Genomic DNA, 27688 nt, shown 5'->3' with positions numbered 1-27688 from the left:
CTGCTCACAAATGTAATCTCATACATTTTTATACCTAACTATAGAGGCCCGGTGCATGAAAATTCGTGCACTGGGGGGTGGAGGGGTGTCCCTCAGCCTGGCCTACCTCCTCTCACAGTCCAGGAGCCTTCAGGGGATATCCTACTGACGGCTTAGGCCCACTCCCCCCAGGGAGCAGGCATAAGCCACAGTCTGGCCTCCCTCTGTGGGAGGCGACCGGGCCAATCAGAGGAAGGCGCCGCCCCCATCACCCCGCTGCTGCCGCCACTGCTGGCCATTGTGGCTGCCTGCCCTCAGCCCTCTCAGCCACTGTGGCTTTGTCCAGAAGGACATCTGGAAGATGTCTGGTCTATCTGGTCTAATTAGCATATTACCCTTTTATTAGTATAGATAGTAATAGCTTTGTTTATTGGAAGAGATGCAAAAGTTAGGTTTCCCTCTATTTTTATAATGAAAATTCTTTTTATGGTGCTTGGCTTTCTCTCCCGCTACCCGCCCCCCCCCCCCATACCCCCCTTCCTAAATTTACCAGTCCTTTCAATATATTTTCAATATTTTTGAATTTTTTCAACATTGTGATGAAACACACATAACATAATATTTACATTTATTTTAAGTGTTTGTAAGTGTACAGTTCAGTGGCATTAAGTACATTCACCTTGTTGTGCACCTCTCACTGCCATCCATCTCCATCGCCCTCTCTGTCTTCCCAAACTGAAACTCTGTGCCTACTGAATAAGAATTCCCATCCCTACCTCCTCCCAGGCCCTGGGAACCACTATTCTACTTTCTGTATCATCTGCTTTCTGCCTTTATTGCATATGCTTCTTGTACCTTTATTATAGACTTATTTATAAGTTTTCTTTCCCCTAAATCTAGTGTGTGCTTACATTAATCTGAGCATTCCAGTTTTTTAAAGGGAGAGAAGTATTAACTTTATGATTTCAACTCTGACCTCCTTGCAGATACACAAACCTGGAGCTGGAGCCCACTCCCACCTCCGTCACTTCTACTGTGAACAGAACATGAAACCTGAAAAGTATCTGAAAAAGAATAAAAAATAAATAGTATTGGTTCCGGAGGTTTTCTGGGTACTCCAGAGCCAAGAATTCTTAAAGAAACCTGAAAGCCATGATTTACATATTTTCAAATTTAAAAGCCTTACGCTATAAAAATAATTTTAAATTCCCTGTTCAGGATTGAGAAAATGTTCCCATTCTCCCCACTGACTAATTGAAAAACACTAAATTTTTTTGTAATTAAAGTGTCTGTTAGCATCTAACAGAGTAATTTTCTTTCATTTAATGTTCTTAGAGGTTCTCCAAGAACCTTAGAGATTGGTTTTGGAGGAAGGCATGGAAGAAGAGGCAGGGGAATGGCGGGAATCGGGATCCACATTGGGTGGCTTGTTCTACAGTCTTTACCTTGCTGTTCAGACGCTAAGCTAAATTCAATGAAGTACCTACCTTACATGTTCCCTCGAAATACTAATGTTGGAAGCCAAGTGTGTGATATCAGGTGTATTTTCAGAAAGTTCAGGCTCAGCAGGCTGATGCACTTTTGAGGTTTAATTAGACCACTGAACCCAAAGAGAAAAGTGCCAAAGGAAATAGACATAAGGAAAATGCATGCATTCTTCTGTTGCTGGGAAGGGTGTAATGCTTTCCTTGAGTCATAATCTGGTTGCTGCTCGCCTTATTCACTATTTGTGGGATAGTTTATTCCCTGCCTAATGGATATTTAAAGTAGCAAGAGGTTATGCAAAAATTTTTGTTAAATTTTGGAATTTTTTACTCATCTACTTCTAAAAGTGATTAAAAGACAATGAATTGCTCAAGGTCAAGAGCAGATTAAGCCAGCATTCTGAATAGCTGAATTCTCCATAGACATTTTTTCTTTTGCTCACTGCATTACAGGTTTGCAAGATAGCAGTAGAAATCCACTACTTCTTGAGCATGTGTGCGCACGCACATATATGCATGTACACACGCACACACACATCACACAGCCTTGGCGTGAAGGAAGAAGGGCGGTTCTATACGAATGACGCTGTGGTTTTAACGTAGCTAAATTACAGCGAAGGAGCTGAAAGGGCCCATTCTCCTCTTGGCCTGGAGTCGGGACTCTGAAATCCAATCTGAAGTGTGTTTAATGAGTGTTCTGAACGCTGGGTCTCCGTGCCGAGGGGAACAAGGAGCACAGTGTGTCCTGGCAGACGGCGTGGCCACCCCTGGAGCCACAGCCAGGAGAAAGAATCGCTGTGCTGTGGACCCAGTGGATGGGCAGGCCTAAACATTTAGCTACGTTCTCCCAGAATGAAGGCCTTGTCCCGGTTCCCCAAACTTGGGTCTTAAAGTTGCAGTTCCTGTTCTTGCTCTGGTTGGCATTGCACAACCATCGTGATCACACCGTGTGCTAACCAGGCTACCACCAGGTCTGCTGTTTGGCTTTTGAGTAATTTTCTTGCCTCCCGCTTCTCTTCTTGCATCGCTAATACCCAGGAGAGCTTACTGAGTACTGGATGCCATCCTAAGAGCTCCATGTCTGCTATGTCATTTAATCCTCACCACACCCCAATGAGATGGTTCAGCCATTATTCCCACTCTACAGAAGAGAAAACTGAGGCCCAAAGGGGAACTTGACCAAGGTCATACTGCCATGGGATTGGCAAGAAGGCAGCCCCCAATTCGTATTCTTCGTAATTATATTACACAGCCGCTCCAAGTCACTGAAGGGCTGGGCAAACAACACAAGAAACATCTCGCACATTTCAGCTATTCCATTTCTGTCTTTTAAAGATTTATTTTTAATTATATATATATTTTTAAATATATATATTTTTTTATTTCGGAGAGGAAGGGAGAGGGAGAGAGAGATAGAAACATCAATGATGAGAGAATCATCAATTGGCTGCCTTCTGCACGCCCCCTGCTGGGGATTGAGCCCACAACCCGGGCATGTGTCCTGATCAGGAACCAAATAGTGCCCTCCTGGTTCATAGGTCGATGTTCAACCACTGAACTACATCAGCCGGGCTCTCTGGCCTTTATCAATCTAAAAAGTTAAACCCTTAAGATCCTTATGTCATTCTTGCATCATTTCCTCCCCTTGTGGGTGTCTCCGTGCAGAAGGCACATGTTCAAGTGTTGGAAGTCGAACTGAGCATTAAATGTCTCCTGTCCTCTCCTCGTTACCATCTCTTTGTCCTCGGGCTTAGTTTCTAGGAATTTTCAACTGTATCTTTAAGCTCTTCTAGTGCGAGTTTTCTTTCTGCTCTGCTATTTTTACTTCTAACAGCTTTCTTGTTATCCAAATGTTCCTCTTTATAACCTTCTGGGTTTTTATTTTTAAGTTGTAAACTCTTAGCTATATGAGGATACAAATTACAGTGTTTTTTAAAGTTTTTTACTCTACTCTGCATCATCGAAAGTACCTGGCATCTCCCATTTCTGACTTTCGGGGGAGTTCTGCATAATTTGGCTGCTTCCTGTTGCCGACTCTCTCTCCTGTCTTCAGTAATTAGATGTCAGCTTTTTCCTCTGTCATCTTCTAGAATTTGGGAGAAATTTCTCACCTGCTGTCTCTCCTTTCATTTTCTCGGTGTTCTATGAATTTATTCCTTTTTCCCCTGTTTTCATTATTTGAGTGTTTGTTTACACAGGCTTCCTGGGTATTGTGGAGAAAAGCTGCATGTATTCAGCCTGCCATATTGAGCCACAAGCCCAACATTCTTTTCATCAGTTATAGTGAGTCTAGTCTAGCAATGGCCTTCTGCTACAATTTCTAAGAAAATGTGCTTTACAGACACATAGGTGGGTTCCTGTAGATTTCTCAAATTGCACTCTCCTTGAACTTCTACTTGCTTGATAGCTCCTGACTGTGTGCAGAGGTGCGGGGAAGGTGACACCCTGGACGGACAGCTGGGGGTAGGTAGGGGTGGATGCGGTGTGAGCTGTGTGACTGCTGAGCCTGAATCCCACCCTTTCTACCTCACCTTGTGGAAGGATCTCAGAAGAGAATATTTTGTAAAAAGAGCTTCAGTTAGAGAGCATCATTCACATCCAAAGCAACAATAGTAGAAAGAGGAACACCTCTTAACAGGAACAATGAATTGCCTCCCATAATCAGTCCACTACTTGTTGAATATATTTGATTGTCAAATTAGAGATTTTTATCTCGAATCTGTTTTCTGGGTTATTAATCTGTTTTAAGCCTTTATTTGAAAGGGACAGTGCGGAACATGAGTTATTTGTCCCTGCAGTTCTGGAGGCTAGAAGTCCAAAATCAAGGAGTTGTCAGGGCCACTTTCCCTTTGGGACCCTTGCAGCTTCTCGTGGGAGCCATCAGTCCTCAGGGTTCCTTGGATTGCAGCTGTATCGCTTCAATCTCACCTTGCATTCAAAGCATAGGCTTCTCACCAGCAGCAGCAGGGAGCCTGTTGGAAATTCAGATCCTCAGCCACCACCCCAGCACCTGCAGCTTATCAAGGTCCGCAGATGATGAGTGGGCCCATAAATCAGAGAAGTGCTGCTCCGAGCCACCCCCAGCAGCATTCGAGGGCAGAATAGGCAGGGGCCCCGGGTGGACTTGGGCACGTAGATGTGGTAGCCGGGCTTTGCATTCTGTGACAGTGCTGAGGCGTGCCTTTGGGCTGGGAAATGGACCTCCTCCTCTTCAATGTCAACCCATTGGCCTGCCATGAATTCTGTAAAGGAACATTTCCCCATCACAGTAGCAGCAACAATGGCAGAGAACTTGTGTTGTGGGCCAGACCCTTTGCCAAACACTTTGGGGTCATTGCCTTAGTTAGTTTTCATTGATCCTAGGAAGTAGATAGTATTTCTAGTCCTTTCATGACTCCATGTGCTGTGGACTGAACTGTGTCCCCACCCTCTCCCCAACTCATACGTTCTAGCCCTAATCCCCAGTATGGCTGGATTTGGAGCAAGGTCAAATAAGGTCATAAGGTGAAGCCCTGATCCTGGTCCAAGAGGATTAGTGTTTTTCTAAGAAGAGATGCCAGAGAGCAAATGCTCGCTCACTCACCTACCCCCCTCCTCTAACATAGCACTTACCATATATTCTAATTTACCTGGTTATTTGTCTCCACCCCAACTCAGAAAGAGGCACTTACCTTATTGATTTCCATTCCCAGAGCACCTAGCACGGCGCCGGCACAGGGCAACTTGCTTGTTAAATGTACCCCAGCTGCCCCAAACCGTAGTAGTGATTAACACTTCCACTCACCTGGTTGCACACTGCCAGAGAGCCTGAGGAAACCTGCAGTTATAACGCCCTAAGATCACACATGCTGAAGGTTAGTGAATTATGGGGATTTGAGCAATATTCTAATAAGCTTTAATGGTGGCAGAAAGGGGGCCAAGGCCCTTGAGAGAGTCCCTTCCCTTCTACTGGATGAGAGCATGGCCTGGTTGCCATGGAGGTATTGATCCCAAAACAGAGCTCTCTGAAACTTGTGCAGATGCAGATTTTATAAACCTGGTCAAAGGTCATCTTGATAGTTTTGTCTACGAGGTAATTTCAGAAAGGCAGAGCCTTAGCTCGTATTCAGTGGGACGCACCATTTTTCAGACCCTTAGAGAGGGAGGAGAAGACACCCCCAACCCAGAAAGAATTGTGTCTTTATTCTTTTAGAGGAGGAAAAGAACTACTCCCTCATAAAACTTTATGGGACAGAAATTACCCGAAGGCACAGACATATTTTAAAAGCACCATAAACTAAAGCAACTTTGGTTCAGTTTTTAATAGCTTGAAGCTGTATGTGAATGTTCATACTGTTTATTATTCAGTGCTTACTTGCCAGACATCCCCCAAGAATGTAAACCTCCTCCTAAAACTTAATTTTGTAGGATTGCGTGAAAAGCCAATTCAAAAGGCAGAAAGCATAGGGACATACGGTTTGAAATCAGCCCATTTATCTGTCCACTAGATTAAAATTCAAATGCCTTTTGGAGCATAATTAATGCAGGTTTTCAAATGATGCCTAAATAACTTGGTTTCCTTCCTTATATATGACAGCTTATATAGCCATAATATAAGTGTGTGTGTGTGTGTGTGTGTGTGTGTGTGTGTGTGTAATCTTAAAGTAAGTTACTATTTGAAAAAGAAATCCCTTTACAGTTGAATTTTCTTCAGGATCTCTACTTTCTGTTCTCCCAGTTTAATCTATACTGTTGCCACTTTTACCCCCATTCAGATTTTATTGACTGACTTGCACGTTCGTTTTAGCAATAAGGGGCTAGTGGACTGGTAGCTTTTAAACCCCAGCATCAATTTTCCGTGCAGAGCCTGCACCAAATGTGTAATTTGCGGTTACTTCCACCAATGTTATTTTATGACTTTTTTGTCAGACACGTAGACGAGCTCTTTGTGCTGAGGAATATTAGTGCACATGTGCGGATAGTCACACACTCTTCCCATGCGATGGCTCCTCTGCACAGCCGCTCCGCTTGAGCCGGATCCAGCCCCTCAGTATTGTTTTAAGATCTAATGTGAAGTAAATAGATCCTGTTGTGAGTAACCCTCCTCAGTTGATTATAATGTGAACCCTATTCCTCAGTTCCTTTCCCCTGCCCTTTCCTCTTGCACTTTTTTTTTATTGTGGCAAAATAGACATAACATAAAATTTATCATTTCAGCCATTTTTAAGTATATAATTCAGTGGCATTAAGTACATTCAGAATGTTGTGCGGTCACCACCACTATCCATTTTATGTTCTGTGATATGATTCTGAACAGAATTACTTTTAGTGTGAGGCTCAGAAATTCATTGGAGAAGAGTGTAGAGAATGGCTGAGGGAGAAAATCCACAGGAAGAGGAAGTAGAGGGGTAGTTTTTCATAAAGAATGAGGATGCAGCTCTTCTTCCCTCCTCCAAGACGTTTTCTCTGTAGAAGTTAGCCCTTGTGCATGGAACTCCCAGGCAGTTCTACCCCAGTTCCTAGAAGAAAGGGAACTGGGTCCTAGAGCTTTGGAATCGTGATGTCTAGGAGCATTTTCGACCATTGTGCCGGGCACACATTTGGGGTGTTAATGCTGAGGACCACTTACCCATGAAATTGTCATGGAGTGGTTGCATTTAAACCATAAATACTTTCTAGTGACGCTCCCTGAATATCACCAGCTTTCATAGGGAAATTCAGGCATCTGTTTTATGATGATTGTTAGGAGCTATAATATCATTCAAACTCTAAATTCATTTCTTTCTATATAAAAATTTTGGTACATAGAGAAATCATTTCATACAAAGGATTTGTACAACATAATAAACTTTAAGGAAATTGTTGAGAATTGAGACCAGATTTGTATCATTTATCAACTAGATTCCAAGCATCTATTTCCAGCCCCTTATTTTTTACCAATATGTGCTGGATACATTCACAAAACACTCCGCTGACTCAGTTCAGGTGGAAAGTCCCCCTTGCCTGAGGCACTTAGTTGAACAGCATGTCTTTAAAGACATCCATTGTATATTGATTCTTTTGTTTATTTGGACTTCCAGCGTGGAATTGTAAAGTCTCATGATGAAGCTCTCAAATTCACTTATTTCCAGGGATTCTTTGGAAATGTGAGTGCTTGCCAGCTGGTCAGATAATTGATAGTTTGTTTTTTAACAAATAGGAAATGTCAAGAATTGTGAGGAAGAAGGATTGTGAAACTGGCTTGTGGTCTTATCTTTAACAAACATGTTATGATATAGGAATGCTTCCACAACTTCTTAGGCCCAGGTCCGTGGTCAGCAAACTGCGGCTCACGAGCCACATGCAGCTCTTTGGCCCCTTGAGTGTGGCTCTTCCACAAAGTACCACGTGCGGGCGCACGTACAGTGTGATTGAAACTTCGTGGCCCATGCGCAGAAGTCGATTTTCAGCCTGGGCGAGTCTATTTTGAAGAAGTACTATTGATATTTGGCTCTGTTGACTAATGAGTTTGCCGACCACTGGCCCAGGCCTTTGTTTATAATGTTCTCATTAATGCTTGCAGATTTTACTAGTCAGAGAGGAGGGTCTAGAGAACAAAGAGCTACTTGGTTAGCTCTTTGGGGGCAGGAGTGAGAACTTGAACCCAGGACCTGCTTTAGCTTAGCTGAGGAATTCCCAAGTGCTCTCAGCATGACTGGTTAGGGCACAGTGTGTCCCAAAGAGAGGAAAAATAAGATTGGTGACCTGTAATCCATGTGGCTCTTAAATTCACTGGATAAATGCAGGTGTATGTGGGCAGCAGGGGGTGGGGTATGATTGACAGAAGAGAATGGGTTACATTCAATGACCTGTTACTCCTGCCTTCGATCAGTACAAGTAAAATGACTCTACCAGTAACCCTTGGACCAGGCATTCAAAGTCTAAAGCCTGGCGAGTTTGGAATTATCCATGGAGAATATTACATGCCATTAGATGGCTGTGAATATCTTCTGGATTTCAATGATGAGGAATTATAGGAGCATAAATTGGTATCTGTTTAAAAAGAGGGCCCACCCTGTGTGACTCGGTGGGTAGACCTATGAACCTGGAGGTCATGGTTTGGTTCCTGGTCAGAGCCTATGTCTGGGTTGCTGGTTTGATCCCAAGTGTGGGGTGTGCAGGAGGCAGCCCATCAATAGTTCTCTCTCATCATTGATGTTTCTATCTCTGTCTCCCTCTCCCTTCCTCTCTGAAATCAATAAAAGTATTTTTTTTAAAAGAAGGTGCTTTATTGCTGGACACTGAAGTACCTTTGATGGCTCCTCAGGTCACGCTGGGGCAGGCTAATGGACTTGCTGGTCTCCTGGGTTACTAATTGGTTCCTCAGAGAGGAGGTGAAACTAGAAAAGCAGTAACTGGAGATGATCATGTCTTTGAAACATTTTTCTTTCAGTGTTTGATCTGTGTGGTAGAGTTGGGTCTATTTTATTAGTGGGTCACTAGGAGTCCGCTGGAGAGTGAAGGGAAACCAATATGATTCTAAGCTGTTAGGGTAGAAAATGGGTTCTTATATATCATACTAGAGGCCCAGTGCACAAAAATTTGTGCACTTGGGGGGGGGGGGGCGGAAGGGGCGTCCCTCAGCCCGGCCTGTGCCCTCTCGCAGTCTGGGACCCCTCGGGAGATAACGACCTGCTGGCTTAGGCCTGCTCCTGGGTGGCAGAGGGCAGGCTCAATCCCTAGGTGCAGCCCCTGGTCGGGCTCAGAGCAGGGCTGATTGGGGAGTTGGGGCACCGCCCCCTGTCATGCACAGAGCAGGGCCGATCAGGGGGTTGGGGAGCTCCCCCCTGTCACGCACAGAGCAGGGCCCATCAGGGGGTTGGGGAGCTCCCCCCTGTCACGCACAGAGCAGGGCCCATCAGGGGGTTGAGGAGCTCCCCCCTGTCACTCAGAGAGTAGGGCCGATAGGGGAGTTGGGGCGCTGCCCCCTGTCACACACAGAGCAGGGTGGATCAGGGGGTTGGGACGCCGCCACTGTCACACTCAGGGCAGGGCCGATGGGGAGGTTATGGCTCTACCTCATCACACACAGAGCAGGGCCCGTGGGGGGGGGGGGGGCCGGGGCAGGTTGGGGCGCCGCACCCTGTCACACACAGAGCCGCAGGGCGATCAGAGGTTGGGGAGCTCCCCCGTATCAGGCACAGGGCAGGGCTGATCAGGAGGTTGGGGCACCTTCCCCTGTCACAAACAGAGCAGGGCGGATAGGGAAGTTGTGGCCCCACCCCCTGTCACACACAGAGCTGCAGGGCGATCAGGGGGTTTGGGTGCTGCCCCCTGTCACGCTGAGCCCGGTGCCAGGAGGCCTCTCGGCTCCGCTGATCCCGGTGCTGGGAGGCATATTACCCTTTTACTATATAGGATAGAGGCCTGGTGCATGGGTGGGGCCGGCTGATTTGCCCTGAAGGGTGTCCCGGATCAGGGTTGGGGTCCCCACTGGGGTGCTTGGCCAGCCTGGGTGAGGGGATGATGGCTGTTTGCAGCTGGTCACACATCCTTCAGTGTGGGGGTCCCCACTGGGGTGCTTGGCCAGCCTGGGTGAGGGGATGATGGCTGTTTGCAGCTGGTCACACACCCTTCAGGGTGGGGGTCCCCACTGGGGTGCCTGGCCAGTCTGGGTGAGGGCCTGAGGGCTGTTTGCAGCTGGTCACACACCCTTCAGGGTGGGGGTCCCCACTGGGGTGCCTGGCCAGCCTGGGTGAGGGGATGATGGCTGTTTGCAGCTGGTCACACACCCTTCAGGGTGGGGGTCCCCACTGGGGTGCCTGGCCAGTCTGGGTGAGGGCCTGAGGGCTGTTTTCAGGCTGGCGGGTGACGGAAGCTCCCAACCGCTCCTTTTTTTTTTTTTTAATTCTGGGCCAGCTTTAGCTCTGAGGCTCCAGCTCTTAGGCCTCCACTGCTGAAAGTAGGTATCTGGTTTGTTTCGGTTTGAAACAATGTATAACTCCAGCTCTGGGATATATTTGTTAAAATGTTTCAAACTGCAGGCTCAGAGGCCTGCAGTGGCAGGCGGGGAACATTGGTTTCCTCTGTCACTGAAGCAAGCAAGCCTCATGTTAGTTTCAAGCTGCCTGGCTGCCGGCCGCCATCTTGGCTGACAGTTAATTTGCATATTGTCCTGATTAGCCAATGGGAAGGGTAGCGGTCGTACGCCAATTACCATGTTTCTCTTTTATTAGATAGGACTAGAGGCCCAGTGCACAAATTTGTGCATGGATGGGGGCCAGCCAGCCCGCCCTGATTGGTGGTGATAAGGCCGGGCCAGCGGGGAGAGGGGCCGAGGATGGTTGGCTGGCTAGCCCCACCCCTGGTTGAGCTCCTGGTCTTGCTCCCTGTCGAGGGGACAATTTGCATATTATCCTTTTATTATATAGGATTCTCTTTGCTTCTAGATTCAGTGTATAGAAAATACACACGCAGCGTTGATTTTAACAGACATTGTTAGAGTGTCAGATGCCTTGTTAGGCAATGGCAATAGAAAGGTGAATAAATAACTCAGAACCTAATCAGAGAGACAGACTCATAGCTCTTTAATTTATATAATATTGTGGAATGAGTAACTTTTCTTGATTTGTTTATTCATTCATTCTAACAAAATTGGTTGGTCTTTAAGCGCTGTAGATACAGGATTAATAAAATATGGCCTTTCCCTTCAATAGATGGGTAGTCTAGATGTAGACTAGATGAGAGTCTGCACAGAGTATTATAATAACCAAGAGAAGAAAGCCCTAAGTTTTACCGTATTCCTGGGGAGAGAGACACAGGGCAGGGTTTCAGGGGGATCCTGAGTTGAAAACTGATGTCACACAAAACCTGCACACAATTATAGGAGCTTTATTCATAATTATAAAAACTTGAGCAACTATGGTGTCCTTCAGTAGGTGAATGCATAAACAAACTGTGGTCCATTCAGTGATCAAAAGAAATGAAGCTATCAAGGCAGGAAAAGATATAAAGGAAGCTTAAATGCACATTGCTAAGTGAAAGATGACAATCTGAAAAGTCTCCATACAGTACTTTGTGATTCCAACTATATGGCTATCTAAAAAAGGCAAAACTACAAACACAGTTAAAAGATTAATGGTTGCCAGGGGTTAAGGAGGAGGGAGATAAAGGTTGAATGGCTAGAGCACAGTGGATTTTTGGGATGATGGATACATGATATTACACATTTGTCAAACTGCATAGAACTATGCAACACAATGAGTGAACCTTAATGTAAACAGTGGGTTTCAGGTGATAGTAATGTGTCAATGTTGGCCCAATAATTATAGCAAATATGTCACACTAATGCCGTGACTTTCAGCCTTTTAATCTTATAAACATAAACTAATTACTAAAATTCTTCGGCAGACCAAAAAAAAATTGTATTTTTTGCCAATCTGACAAAAAATATGTAAATTTTGATTCATTCACACCAGGCAGCTGTTGTTGTCATTTTTTAATTTGACAATCTAAGGGAAAAGAGGTCAGTGCCCCTGAACAGCTATCAGGTATTAATATGTTTTAAAAATGCTTGCGGCACACCAGTTGAAAATCGCTGCACTGATGCAAGATGTGAATAACGGGACACTGTGTGTGTGGCAGGGAGCGGTGTCTGGGAGCTCTCTGTGCTCCTGCCTGGCTCGGAGGGAATAACGCCTCTTGTTTCTCTTCCCAGCAAAGAGCCCCGGGGAAAGTGTTGCTGGATGCAGTTTGCAACCACCTCAACCTCGTGGAGGGCGACTATTTTGGCCTTGAGTTTCCTGACCACAAGAAAATCACGGTAAGGGGTGTCATGTTGATGCTGCTATTTTATTATCTTTTGACTTGGGAGAAGGGAGTAATCAGGATCTTTTCTTAACCGTACAGAAATATACAGAGGAAAAGTACCCAGAAAGCGTCTTTAATCTTTTTCTGAAAGTAATGTGTGCACAGCATTAGCGCATTCAAAGGGAGTACACATGAAGGCTCTCTCCTCTCACTCTTTCCCTCATCTCTCCCTCTGGGACCATTACCGGTTTCTTATGTATTCTTCTGATCAAAGCACACACACACACACAAACACACACACACACACACACATTTACACTTGTATGCTTTTCATACTTTTCCCCATTAATATATCACAGAGATCTTGCCTTTTCAGGACATAGAATTCATTTCCTCCTTTTAAAAATAGTTTTATGCCATTCCAGTGAATGCATATGCCATAATTTACCAGCTCAGTTGTAAATGATGGAACACAGGTTGTCCCCAATCTTTTCTGTTACAAAGGATGCTGCAGTGAAAATTCTAGTGCATTTTTATGTTTGCTCTCATGGCCAAGTATTTCTGTAGTTCAGATCCAAAGGCATGGAATTGCCTAATCCATGGGTCTGACTATATCAACGTTTGCTAAATACAGGGTGAGGCAAAAGTAGGTTTACATTTGTGAGTACGCAAAACACAGTTTATTCTTTTTTAAAAATTTTTATTGTTGAAAATATTACACATGTCCCCCTTTATCCCCCATTGACTCCCTGTAGTGCACTCCCATCCCCCTCCACAAGCCCTCCACATTTTTTCTTGTATTATTATTGATTATTATATTTTCCATGTGAACAACTATAAACCTACTTGTGCCCCACCCTGTATGTCCTATTGTTCTTTTATAGCATAGCTTACTGTTATATATATATATTTTTAGTCTCTTCTGGCTGATGGCACCTTTTAGGCTATATCTGAATCTGTCTTTTATTAGACATCCTTTTAGACTATAAGTTCATTGATTGCATTTCTGTTCATTCTTTCATTGATTACCTGCTGAGTCCCTAGAATTTTTGTTGGAGATCCAATATTAGTGAGATGCAGAGACTGAATAACCCAGGCGGGGCATCAGGTTTATCCAGTGACCAGTACAGGGCAGGTGACAGGTGCTGCCCTGGAGCCAGGGGGCATTGGACGGTAGGGACAACAAACAACAATTGTGTTTAAGAAATCGCCCAGATATTGCAAAACTGGGTGGTCCATTCAGCAACCTGCAAATCAGATAGAGTGTAGAAGTGAGGGGGAGAGGGCTCTGGTGAAGGAGCCGAGAGAGAGGTGCTTGAAAGGTAAGGACTTTTTGTACCCTGCTGTCCAAATGAAATATGAGCCACATACATAATTTCACATTTTCTAATAGTTATGTTTAAAATGGTTTAAAAAGTGAAATTAAAAGTTTATTTAGTTTAATATATCCTAAACATGTAATCAACGCCAAAACTATAAATAAGATATTTTACATATTTTTGCACTAAGTCTTCGAATCTGGTGTGTATTTGACACAGACCAGCCATAATCCAAGTGCTCAGTAGTCACATGCAGCTGGCGTCCGTGGTGTTGGGTGGTGCAGTTCTGTACCCAGCGAATGCATTTGGGAAACTGTGAATGCGTTTTAAAGGGAACACGATGTGGGCCGATGTATGGCTTAGAAAGAGAACTGTGGCCACGTTGGAAAAGAACAAGAGTGGAGTCAGCAAAGCTGTCAGGAGCTCCCAGCATCTCAGGTGGGAGATGGTGCAGACAGAACCGAGGGAGAATCACAGAGAGGGCTGGAGCGGGGTGAGGGGGATGAATTCAAGAGCTTGGGGGTGTGGTTAGGGATATGATTGAATGGAATGGCGTGTGAGGGAAAGAGGGCTCAGTGTACATGGGTTTTCCCACTTTGCCATTTGGGTGGACAGTGGCGCCAGTCCCTGGAAAGGCAAAGCCTCAGAGAGACCATGTCTGTAAAGAGGTGAAGACACGAGTTCCACCAGGACATGAGGAGTTGGGCATCCATGGAGATGTCCAGTGGGCAGTACCCATAGGTGTATCTGCTGGAGCACAGGAAGGAGATCCCAGCTGAAAACCAAGAATCCTAAAGTTATTTTAAGTAGTAATTGAAGCTCTGAAACTAGATGAGAGAGTAGAACGTGAATAGGAGGCAAGAGGGGAACACCCGCGTTTAAGGGATGGATAAACAAGGACGGGCCCTCAAAGGAGTAGAGAGAGAGAGGAGAACCAGAGAGGGAACCGTCGAGCAAGGGAAGACAGCACTGCAGGGAAGGAGGAGAGAAGGGAGGTGGTAAATGAGTGAATCTGTCATGTCCCTAGAAATGGGCGCAAGTTTTATTTTCTTAACGTATTCCTACCTCTAAATACTCTTTGCCCATTTTCTAGTGCTTCCGTTAAATTGAAGCTTCCCTGACTCCCGGTCCTTTTTCTGATGTGGCAAATGACCACCAAGGGGCCGGTTGTAATTCCAGGTTCATTTATTCATCTAAGAATGATTTTGTGCCTACACTGTGTCAGTCATCACACTTCATCCTGTAGAAGACACGTGATCTAAAGTGACACAAGAAGTAATTATGGTCTCCACTCATGAGAGGTGCACAACTTTAGGAAGACAGACGAGGAAACAAACAATAACAATATGATGTTGCAAGTTCTATGGAACATTGTTTCATAAACTTATTTTATGTGAAAATAGTGATTCTCAAAGCCCTAGAAGACCTGATATTTCCTTATTTCTGACAACCCTGCCTGAATTACTGCAGGGTCCTTACGGCTTTTTCGACTACAGTATATCTTGCCCCGTTCCGGTCCAGCTGGAGTTGCCTTTCTAAACTGTAAATTAGTGGCGAGGGGACTGCGCCTCTGAGACTTGTTCCATATCTGGGTCAGCCAACTAGCTAATGGCAGAGCTGGGATTCTGGTCTTGTTCCTCTGGCTCCGAGTTCAGTGCCTTTGCTGTGTCTGTGGGTGCTTCTTTTTGCTAGAATTTACAAACATATTGATCTTCCTGGGCATCTCCAGGGCTTAACTTCTTTCATTTTATCTGGGTTGATTTTTGTGATTTCACTGCTTCCTTCTAGAGCTGTTTAGAAATACGTTCAACTGCCAAATTCAGAAAAGCCAATAATGATGACATAAAGAAGTAGTGTTTGTCATATATAATACAAATAACAGCATCCACAGGAGTGAGTGGTTACCACATGCCAGACCGTCCCAGCCCGTGTGGTACCACAGTGAACATGGCTCACATTCTAAAGGAGGGACCAGCAAATGTTCTTGGTAAAGGGCCAGCTAGTCAATACCCTATATAGGTTTTGCAGGCCAGAGGGTCTCTGCCATAACTATTCATATCTGCCCTTGTAATACAGAAGCAGCCACAGACAGTAGACAATGAGTGGATGTGACTTCGTTTCAATAAAACTTTATTGACAATACAGAAAGCCCTAATTTGCCAACACCTGTTCTGGAGAGTAATAAACTCTGTGTGAGGCATCGTATTAGGTTTGATTATAGGATTTTATTCGTTCCAAGTAGGCCCATTATAAATCCCTTTTCTTAAAGAGGTTAAGTTGTGTTCCCAAAAGGCACACAGCTAGGAAATGCTAGAGCTGGGATTCTAGTCCAAGCCTAACAACAGCCATGCTCTTGATCACCATCCAGCCTTGCCATATATCTATATTTTGCTCCCTGTCCATAGCAAAATTCTAGCCCGAGAGCTAATGTCATAAAATTTAAAACTGGGCTGTTTTGACAAATTGATCTGGATGGTTTAAGAGATTGCAGAGGGTACACGAAGGGCTCCTGGGGCCCTGGGCAAGCTCTGCTTCTTGACCTTGGTGCTGGTTCTGTGGGTGCAATCAGTTTGTACAGATTCAGTGAGCTGTACACTTATCACATGTACATTTTCTATATGTGTGTGTATAACCTGTATTCGTGTATATATAAAATAAACGAAATGCAATGAGATAAAAGCACACAGGAGCAGAAATAATGACCGAAAAGCACCCAGGGGCTAGCTTAGGGAACCTATTTTGGAAAAGCCAAGGCTAAGTCTTAATTGGATGACCTGAGAAGGAGCCACTCACTGTGAGAGCAATAAACCCTAGCTGCATTCTTACCTCTGCTTCACAATTTAAGATTTGTGTCATAGAGTTTTGGTCTCCTTCCCAGATTCTGTCGAAGTGCCGGCTTTCTAGCCGGGTGGTCTCGTAGCGGTAGATGAGAGCAACTCTGGTCAGCCTGCCAGCCCTCACATCGCCGCTCTGCCTCTCGGCAGCAGGGCGAAGGCAGGTGGCAGGCCTCACTGAGCCTCACTTCTCTCCTGGGTAGAATGGAGATTTGGTGCCCACCTTGTGGGGCTTCGGAAAGGATCAAACATGATCTCTATTGGCACATGCCTGGGGCCTAGTAAAGTATTCAGGAAGCGTTAGTTGTGGAAATATTGTTGTCATCATTTTTTTATTGTGTTCAAAAACAGATAACATAAAATTTACCATCTTAACTATTTTTGTTGTTGTTAATCCTTACCCGAAGTTATTTTTTCCATTGATTTTTAGGGAGAGTAGAAAGGGAGGAGGGAGGAAAAGAGAGAGGGAGAGAGAGAAATATCAATGTGAGAGAGACACATCAATTGGTTATCTCCCACGTTCACCTCGATAAGGGTCGGGATGGAACCCACAGCCCAGATACGAGCCCTTGACTGGGAATCGAACCCGTGACCCCTCAGTGCTCTGACTGGCGCTGTAACCACTGAGCATCACTGGCCAGGGCCCATCTTAATTTTTTTTAAGTCTACAGTACAGGAGCATTAACTATATTCGCATTGTTGTACAACAGATCTCTGTAACTCATCTTGCAAACCTGAAACTCCATACCCATTAAATAGCAACTTCCTTTTCCTCCTCCTCCCACCTCCTGGCAGCCCCCATATCCTATTTGCTGTATCTATGAATTTGGCTACTCTAGGAACCTCATACCAGTGGAGTCACATAGTATTTGTCCTTTTCTGACTGGCTTATTTCACTTAGCATAATGTCCTCAGTGTTCATCATGTTGTAGCATATTAGCATATGACAGAATTTCCTAGCTTTTCAAGGCTGAATAATATTCCACTGTGCAGTTACACCACATTTTACTTACCCAGTCACCTGTTGATGGACACTCAGGGTGCTCCCCCCCTTCTATTACTGTACACAATGCTGAGATGGACGTGTGTGTGTCGTCATTGTGATTGTCATTGTGTGCTGTTATGTCTGTCAAGTTCTATTTGAGAGGCTACTCACATCACTGCCAAAATAAGAGGAAGCGTGACTGGCCTCACAATGCCCAAATGTGGGCTGTCACAATGCTTTTTGCCCCTTTATCTGCGTGTGATATGTGGGAAACCTCACAGTCTCTGACATACAAGATTATGGACCTTTTTCCCTAGGTGGTAAATTCAGGCAACTTGCATTCCATCCCAGCCTTCTGCCCCTTTTCTCGTCATTTTTATCAGGTAAATAGCCACGTCAGAGCATTCTTTATTATAAGGCTTTAAAAAGCTAAAGGGACATGAGTGCTCTCCCCTGGTCTGAGATGTGTTTCTCAAGATTGGAAATACACTGGTGATAATTAGGAAGGAATCAATTATGCTCTCCCCTGAACTAGACTTGTTCAGGCCTGTCAGTTGATGGAGCTGATTGCTGCACTTACAGGCAAGTTTGGCCTGCTGTTCCCTTGAGCCCAGGCAGCCATCCCCAGGAGATTGCCCTGCAGGAGCAGAGAAGTCTTTTTAATCAGCTTTTAAAAAATTGCTTGGTCTTCCCATGGTAGAAACACTATTGATCCTAGGAATCAAGACCCTGTACTTAATATGCCAGCTAATTGGTACCTGGCTGGTAAAAGCCCAGAAAGACATTAGATTGCCTGTCCTTGAGCTTCTGTGTGCCATGGACTCTGCCATAAACCTAAATATAGCTCATTTCTCTTTCATATTAGGCATCTGCAAAAAGAGCCAGGAAGTAAATATGTCAGGCTTTGCAGGCGATACTGTTGCTATAGCAACTATCCAGCTCTGCCACTGCAGCGCAAAGCAGCCACAGACAATATCTAAACAAATTTGTGTGGTTGTATTCCGATAAAACTTTACTTATGGGCATGGATGTTTGAATTTTATAGAGTTTTTATAGGCTGTATCAAAGCACGTGGTAGGCTGGATTTGGCTCATGGGTATCAGTTTGCCAATCCCTGCTTTATATTTCTCCAATGTAGGTATTTTATCTCTCACATTTCACAGTGAGCACACTCAGAGAGGTTACTTGCCCGCTACTTAACAATGAACTGGAAACCCAGGTTGATAACCAGGATGCACACGCAGGCCCCCCTCAGTGTAAGCGCTCTCTGCCACACTTGGCTACCTTCCTCCAACTCAAATGGCTGCACACACCTCATCTGCAGAGATGGGTGTATAATTAAAATTTATGTCATTATTAGCCTGTTGAGGATAGTGGGGAAAGCTCTGCATTGTGGCCTATAAATCTCCATTTAAACATTTGCTTTGTTGTTTAGCAGCTGGGTAGATTCTGAACTTCTGGGATTAATGAATGACAGTTGTACAAGGTTACCATAAGGATTAACACCGGTACTTTACAATCATGAGTTGAGCAGGATTTCTGATACATAGCAGGCACTCAGTTGTCTGTTGTGTTTTATGCCTGCCATTCAAACTTAGAAACCCATGAGGCTGGCCCACTATTCTTTTATTAAAGCTACATTGCTCAGTGACTTGATAAAACAATTATAATTTCTAGTCAATAAATATTGGTAAAGCTCAGGGAAAAGGTTGGCATCTTTTTGTTGATTATATATTCTTTCCATGCCAGAAGAAAAGTCCGCCATTGGTAGGTGTCTTATTTAGCTGGGCTGCCACCACAACATACCATAGGCTGGGTGGCTTGAACAAAAGACATTTCTTTCTCAGTATCGGAGACTAGAAGTCGGAGATCAGGGTACCAGCCTGGTCAGATTCTGGTGATGAGCCCTGTCCTGACTTGCATATGGCCACCTTCTTACTTTGTCCTCACATGCGGGGGTGGGGGGAGATTTTCCTCTTATAAAGGCACAGTCCTATTGGGTCAGGGACCCATCCTAATGCCCTTATTTAACCTTAATTACATTTTAAAGACCCTATCTCCAGATACAGTCACCTTGGGGTTAGGACTTAAGCATGCTCCCCAACCAGGGATCAAACCCATAACCCAGGTATGTGCCCTGACTGGGAATTGAACTGACAACCTTTTGGTGCACAGGACAATGTACCAACTGAGTCACTCTGACTCTGGCTGGGCCTGTTGATTTTCTTCATTGGATGTCAGATATTATGAATTTTACATTGCTGAGTGCTTAATAGTTTTGTATTTCTATAAATTTTATTGAGTGTTCTGGGATGCACTTAAGTTATTTGGAAACAATTTAGTCCTCCCACATCTGGCTTTTAAGACTTGTTAGGTGGAACTGGTGTAGTGTACAGTAGGGGATAAATTATTTCCTGCTGCTGGGAATGCCTCTTTAGTACTCTACCCAATGCCCATGAATCATGAGGTCTTCCAGTCTGCCTGGTGAGAATAGGTAGTGTTCCTGGCCCTATGTGAACACCAAGGCAGTGTTACCTCTAATCTCTTCCTAGGTTGTTTTTCCCAATCTTGGGTATTTTCTCATAAGCATATGTGATCAATATTAAGCTGACTACTAACTACCAAAGGGTAAGCCTCTGCACTCTCCTAAATGCTCTTTCTAGAAAGAGCTTTTCTACTCCTTGGGGCTCTCCTGTGAATGCTCACTACCTTGGTTTCTACACCCCATCTCTTTAACTCATGGATTTTGCCTGGTTCTTCCTCCCTGCACCACAGTCTAGAAACTCGCTCAAGACGGAAGGCTGGGGCACTATAGGGATGGTGATTTTTTTGTTCTGTCTCGGGGAATCACATTGCCTGGCGCCCCAAGTATTCAGACCTGTTATATTATGTATTGTTTCCTTTTCCCCCTCCCACCCCCAGCCCCCCGGTGTGTTTCATGTAGGAAGATCCAGTTCCTCTTACTCTATTTTGACCAGAAGCAGAAACCCCTAATAGGTTTTAAAATGAAATCCACTCTTTACATATCTTTCAAATATAGACTAATGTAAAATTAATAAAATAATTCTATAAACTATATTATGTGGTTCCTGTATACATTTTAGTTGATGATGAAATATTTCTGTTATATGCAGTTTTGATTTTTAAACATGAAGAGGAGAGGTGAACTACTGTTGAGTCCTTTAGCTTTTTGAGGGGTAGGATATTTTGTTACACATAAAGCACAGGTTTAAAGTCAAACATTGAACCCCAGCTGTGTGGCCTTGGGCAACTTAATAAGTTTTCTGAGTTTGGCTTCCTTCCTGTGTAAAATGACCATATTGTTATGAATATTAAATGAGAATGTATAAAGCACCTATTCAGTGCCTGGCACACAATAAGTGCTCAAGAAACAGTATCTTTTCCCTACCCGCTGTCTGATAAATGAATCAACCTCTTTTAATAGGACTCTTTCCAAAATACCTCAGATATTTCAATTTCCTACAAAATCCACCTAAAATGTCACTTGTCAAAATAATAGGGGCAAACAGTTATCAAGGGAAAGAAGAGAACGGCTTTGGGAACAGTGACTCATGTTGACTTGACTTTGATACCTAGGCATTAAACCATTTCTTCTCACCTAACAGTGTTTCAGTGCAGAGAGCACATTCCAAAGGGGAAGGTGATATTAAGAGGGAATTGGAGGAAGAGAGGGAGCCTGAATAAAATGTATGCAAGCTGGGGACGTTGAGGCTGGAAAACTGTGTTGAAATCAAATTGTGGAAGATAGTATTTACAGACTGAATTGTGACACTCCCTCCCCTCCCCGCTAAAAAAATTTGTAGATTGAAGCTCTAATGCCCAGTATGTCAGGATATGACTATTCTTGAAGTCGAGGCCTTTGAAGGGGTGATTAAGTTAAAACGAGGCTATTAGAGTGGGCCCTAATCCTATCTGACTGGTACCATTTTAAGAAGAAGAAATTTGGAGATACCCGGGAAAAACCTGGGGTGTGCATTCACAGAGGGAAGACCATGGGAGGACATAGCCAGGAGGCAGCCATCTGTAAGCCAATGAGAGGCCTCGGAAGACACTGAACCCGCAACACCCTGTGCCTCCAGAGAAGTGTGAGGACATTCATTTCTGTTGTCCGTGCCGGCCTCGTCTGTGGTACTTTGTCTCGGCAGCCCTGGTACACTCTTCCAATAGATCAGCGGTTCTCAACCTGTGGGTCGCGACCCCTTTGGCAGTCGAATGACCCTTTCACGGGGGTCGCCTAAGACCATCCTGCATATCAGATATTTACATTACGATTCATAACAGTAGCAACATTACAGTTATGAAGTAGGAACGAAAATAATTTTATGGTTGGGTCACAACATGAGGAACTGTATTTAAAGGGCCAGAAGGTTGAGAACCACTGCAATAGACCTTCAAATCCCAGCGGGGAAAATTTCCTTGATTTGGTGAGTCCCACTCACTGGGAATGACCTTTCCAGAAGTTCATTCATTTTAACCAGATCCCTTTGCAGCCAGGTGATGTGGCTGTGCAGTTGTGGTGCTGTGTCACCTTTTTACCTCATCTGGAGCTTGTTTCTGTTCCACTTAGGTGGAGTGAACAAGTGATTTGTCTAAAGCGATGTGATTCAATTCATATGCTTCCCAGTAGCCCTCCCCATATATCAAACTTCAGTGCTTTAATGCTAGTCAAGCAACAACCTATTTTTTTTTTCTTAGAAATAAGAAGAGCTCCTTCTAGCTCATCCATGTGTAGTAGATTTAGTCTGGTGTGTGCAAGACCTTTTCTCTGGGCTCTGCAGCCGTCAGTCTAACTGGTGACTGGATAGGCTCTCGAGGTTCCGTGGTCTCACCCTGGCCAGCTGTGATGTAATGGATGCCCTGTGGCATCATTGCTGCCGAGCTCGACCAAGTGGGCTAATTCGGGCCAGTCTGATGTTTCTAGACCGACATGTTCTAAAACCACATGCTCAGTTGGCTCAAACCGGTGCTTGTATTTGGTGCTTTCCACAGAAATGCCAAAAACAGAAGAGAGATGTTTTAAAACAGTTCCTAAAATTGGCAGCTGTGTTGCCAGAGCGTAGTTGCTTTGTCCTGAGTGGTTTGCAGAGTTGAGGCAGATTCTGTGGCAGAGCTGGCGATGGTGAAAGATCTCAGAGGTGCTTCTCCCGAGGCAGCCCTGGCGGCCGAAAGAGCTCAGGGTGGCAGGTGCATGAGTGGGCGCTCCGCAGCCCTGGGAACCGCACTGGAATCCCCAGTTAACTCGGCGTCTCATGCAACATCACTTCTCCGCTTGCCTCAATCCACCGCCTCTCAGATTTTACAGGGGAAGCAGAAGGCATCAAAAAGGAACTTTCTTATCTTCCCAGCACAGAAATATAAACTGCATTGGCCATTAGCCTTTCTGTCTTTCTCTCTCCCTGAAATGGAAGAGCTTTTCTTTCTAACTCAAGCCCTTGCCCTCTGTTTCAGAGCTACCTTCTCGCGTCACTTCAGGTCCCTTAGGACATCGGTTATCTCTTCTTGCTCGTAGTCTCAATCCCTCCCCCTCCCCCTTTTTTTAAAGCACCCAGGGCCTTCAAAACAAGCAAATAAGCACTGCCCTTATTTTGATTTTTTTTTTTTACCCCCGTACTCCTAGTCTCTTGTCTTCCTCCTCCTTCATAGCTGAGCTTCTTGAAAAAGCCGTTCATCGGTTAAGAAGTACAGATTGATAGTTACAAAATAGTCACGGGGGTGTAGAGTACAGCATAGGGACTGTTGTCAATAATATTGCAATAACTATGTATGGTGCCAGGTGGGTATTGGAAATATCGAGGGAACACTTTATAAAGTATATGATTATCTAACCACTACACTGTACACCTGAAATCAATACAAAATAATATTGGAAGTAAACTGTAGTTGAAAAACATTTTTTTAAAAGGAAAAGCCGTTCATCCTTCCTGCCTCTTCACCGCCCACCATATTTCCTGACCCATCACTGAGTCAGCTGACCGTCAGATATTCTAGTTGTCATCTTATTTTACCTTTCACAGTTCTTGATATTCTGCCTTCTGGAAACACCACCTTCCCATGGCTTCCATGACTCTCTTCTTACTTTCCCCGCTCACGTGCTTCACCTGGCTGTTCCGTGGTGGAGGCATCCTCACTGCTCAGGGTTCCATCCTCTGGACTCTATGAGGCGACCTTATCCTCCATGGAGTCAGGCGGCAGCGGCTTCTGAACGGAGATATCCTGCCCAGGCCTCCTCTGAGCTCTGGACCAGTGTGTCCCACCATTTCCACACTGTCTCTTCTTCATGAAATTCAAGGGCATTAAGGTTGAGGTTTATGGGTCCGACAGCAGAAATCTTGGTGTCATTCTGGTCATTGTCCCCTTCCTCAGCTACCATATCCAGTCTGTCAGTAAATCCCATTGGATTTTACCTCTTAAATTTATCTTAAATCCCCCCCCTTTCTCCAAGCTCTACTTCTGCCCCCCCCCCCCCCCCCCCCCGCCTGGTCCAAATACCATCCTCTCTTGCCTGGACAATACAACTGGTCAGCCTGAACCTGTTCTGGCTCCCCCTGTCTATTCAGATTGATGTTTTTAACGTTCACATCAGATTGGATCAGCCCCATGCTTAAACCCTTTGCGTTGTTCTTAGGATAAGGATGGAGAATCTCGACGAGGCTTCTGTGGGGTCTGACCCCTTCCTGACCCTCCAGCCTTGCTCTGTAGCCACTTCAGTTTCCTTTCACCTCAGGCATCGAGACCAGTGTTTTTACTGTGTGTGTCCATCTGTCCTCCTTACTCTCTTCCCCTGCAGCTCTCAGCACAATGTCACGTTCAGGGGCATGTTTCCTAGACAGTCCCTCTGCCGCTGCTTCTCCCATGACTGGGTCAAATTCCCCATCCCAGACACTGTGAGTCCTCGGGGACTCCCCTTCGCTTCTCATTCGTTTGTCTCAGGTTCTCCATTTTTGTTGGGAAGGCTTTTTGATTTCTGTCTGCTGCCTCACTAGTCCATAAGCTCCATGAAGTAAGGACCATGACTGGCTTTCTCACCATTCCCCAGAGCCTAGCATAGGGACACAGTACAGTTTTGTTGAATTAATAAATGAGTTTGAAGAACAGGGTTTAGGTTCCAACTTTGGGCGTCTGTTCTCTGAATCTGTTTTCTTATCAAAGGAAGATACATTTGTCACCTCATTCATCTTTTAGGATTCTTAGGAGGAAAATAATATATCTTGCAAATGATAATTGCTGTTTTGAATGATTATTCTCTTTCATTAAGGTTGAGGTTTATGGGTCTGACAGTGGAAATGATCCTAAATCAACTAATGCCACTATTTTTTTTTTTTATAAGATAGTGATATAGGCTGAGGAATACAGAAATGAGAGTTTCATTATAAAATATTATTTATTTGAAAAAGTGGTGGGGAAGTTTAATGTGAATAGGTGGGAACTTAAAATTTTTAGTTATTTTCCTTATGAGAATTCTTAGTGATTATTTAAGGTAATTTGGATAATACAAAAGGCAGTTAAGAGGTAGACAAGACTCACCCATCTTTTAACCTCCAAAACACATTTTCCCACATGCATAAGTATTTGTCAAGAACATCATTTTTAATTCCTGCATGGTAATGTTATATAGACGTAGACCATTTTACTTATTTATTTAGGTTATTGTAAGATTTTTGATAGTTGTAAAAATGCTATTAGCATTCATTGTACATAAATCGTTTTGTGCATAATTTCCCAAAGTTGAATTACTGGGTGAAAGAGCACGTGTAAGAATACTTTTAGCCTCTAGGTAATTATTCCCTAATTAGTCTCCAGAAATGATGTACCGATTCATACATCCACCAATAGAGTAAGACAGTGTGCATCTCCCTGCACCCTGGGGTGTTATAAACTACAAGCACCATGCATATACAGGCAGATCTAGATGCAAGTTTAATGGGTGGAAATGGTATATGGTTATTTAAATTTGCATTTGTAGTGAAAATAACTCCTGAATTTGAACATTTTCTCCTTAGCCATTGTCATATTTTCTTCATCAATTACCTGTTGTGCTTGGCAAAGTTTTGTAACGTTCTCATATCTTCTATCTATAATAATAAAAGCGTAATATGCTAATTAGACCAGTCGTCCTTCCGGACGACCTTCCAGACGAAGCTGGGGCTGCGAGGGAAGCCCCGGTCCCGGGTGCCAGAGGGAAGCCAGTGCCGGCAGCTGGGGAAAGGAAGGCCTACTCTTGCACGAATATCGTGCATCGGGCCTCTAGTTTACTTATAAAACCATCTTCACATTAAGCACATTAACCTTGTTTTTGTCATATATGTAAATATGAGCCTCCATAAAACCCTTTTCAAATGGCCACAAATTCAAGGTGAGTTTAAAGAAAAGCATGTGTGAAATGGGATAATATGGTTAACATACTTTATTAATAAGGGCAGCTGGTCTCTCTTGCTCTCTCGCTCCCTCTGTTCTCAGTCTCTCAAAAATTTTGCCACTCAAACTGCATGCCAAGGCGAGTACGTGTGAAAAGAGTCTGGGCTTTGAAGTTGGACAGGCCTCTTTCAGTCCTGGCTGTGCCACTGTAGATCTGAGAGACTGGGGACAAGTTACTGAACCTCTCCACGCCTCAGGTTTCTCTCCTGGGCCTTGGAATCCTTCTGGCCTTGTTCTTAGAGGCACATAGCTTCTGGATAGCGTCTGGTGCCCAGGCAGTATTCTATAGATAGCCATTCCCTTTCCGATCTGTTCATACGCGCGCACACGTGTTTTGTTTCACTAAGGAGCATGCCTATTTCACTCAGCTTGTAGCCAGACATGCAGTCATGCATTAATATTTGCTGACTCAGCTAACTGTGGCCAAAGTACAAGTGAGAGTAGAAAAATTTTTAGTTTACTGAGTCTAGGAGAGGTGTTAATTTTGAAGCTTAGGGATAATGTTAGCAAATCGGATCTGTCCTGTGAAAGTGGTAGATGATGTCAGATATGGAATTCTGGAGAAAAAGAGGGACAGCCTCCAGTACACCAGTACTCAAAAACTTTATTTTAAACAGTTCCAAGTAAAGACTCAAAATACACTCATTCATTGAGAATTTGTGTCTCAGTCTGTTCTTTTTTTCCTTTTGTAGGTGTGGCTGGATCTCTTAAAACCTATTGTCAAGCAGATTAGAAGTAAGTATACACCGTCTATGTAACAGTTTTGTTAGACATCGAGCCAGACAGTTTCCTCGTCTAGACGTCGGCCGTCCTGTGGCGTCAAGCACTTAGTAATACAGATTTTTATTTTACCCCATAATTGCTTTGCATCATCCACGAATCCGTGTACTATTAAAATGTATGTCCTGCAATTTTAATATATAACAGTTTGGTAATCAAAATTTTGCTTGGAAAATCAAATATGGTTTTGATTAACAACTAAACCATGCTACTAAGTCCCCAAATAATAGAGTTGCCTTGTCTGAACGGGGGTTTCTTATTGTCACTTTTGCAGGGGAGGGGAGGGTGGAGCCGTTTATTCATAAATTGGTGTAAGGTTTTCTGTCCTGCCTCTTCAAAGCCTGTGAAGTCAGGATGCAAACTTGTGTGTGTGTGCTTCTGAATTTCTGAATGGCAAACAGCGCTGGAGGGAGCCTGGCTTTCGTTTAGACCAGGGGTGGGCAAACTTTTTGACTCGAGGGCCACAATGGGTTCTTAAACTGGACCGGAGGGCCGGAACAAAAGCATGGATGGAGTGTTTGTGTGAACTAATATAAATTCAAAGTAAACATCATTACATAAAAGGGTACGGTCTTTTTTTTTTTTTTTTTTAGTTTTATTCATTTCAAACGGGCCGGGGGCCGTAGTTTGCCCATGGCTGGTTTAGACCCTGTGCTGGAGAAGAGATTGAAGAGGGTCTAGGAGAGGTGGACAGAAAGAGAACACTTGGTTTTTCTCTCCCTTCCCATCATGCCTCGGCACTGGACCTGCCTCCTTTCTTGCTGCTTCAAGGTCAAGTTCAGAGTGAAGCTCTGTTCCCAAAGTCACTCCACATAGTTCCTCACTGCAGCCAGAGACTGGGCAGAGCCTGGGGATGGTAACAAAGCTCCATCTCTTTAGCTGAGCCCGCAGCACACAATACCTCTTGGGATTGCTTTTCTGTCTCATTAAGAAACCCCACCGGGCCACTTACCGCAGTTTACGTGGATGTAATAAATGGACGCACAGTGCCTGTACAGCCCTTACGCAGTTGAAATTGATGTTGAGCTGTCATTTAAATTAAGCAATTATGGATGCCGAAAATGAAACCGCCATTGTTTGTTTAATGTTTATGGGTGGTTGGCC

General features: G+C 44.3%; 1 protein-coding gene across 4 annotated transcripts in view; it reads left to right on the top strand.

The window, feature by feature from the left end:
- Window positions 1–27688, top strand: part of FARP1 (FERM, ARH/RhoGEF and pleckstrin domain protein 1) — a 277592-nt gene that overhangs the window by 169021 nt on the left and 80883 nt on the right. For all 4 annotated transcript variants that reach the window (XM_036296613.1, XM_036296615.1, XM_036296614.1 and 1 more), the window contains exons 3-4: window positions 12139–12243; window positions 26497–26539. In XM_036296613.1, the coding sequence (XP_036152506.1) occupies window positions 12139–12243; window positions 26497–26539 (148 nt within the window). The remainder of the gene's footprint in view (window positions 1–12138; window positions 12244–26496; window positions 26540–27688) is intronic.

The sequence above is a fragment of the Myotis myotis genome, unplaced genomic scaffold (genome assembly GCF_014108235.1).
Source record: "Myotis myotis isolate mMyoMyo1 unplaced genomic scaffold, mMyoMyo1.p scaffold_m19_p_3, whole genome shotgun sequence".
NCBI classification, from domain to species: Eukaryota; Metazoa; Chordata; class Mammalia; order Chiroptera; family Vespertilionidae; genus Myotis; species Myotis myotis.
Note: the sequence above shows the minus strand (reverse complement) of the source record. Positions and strands in the feature narration are given on the sequence as shown.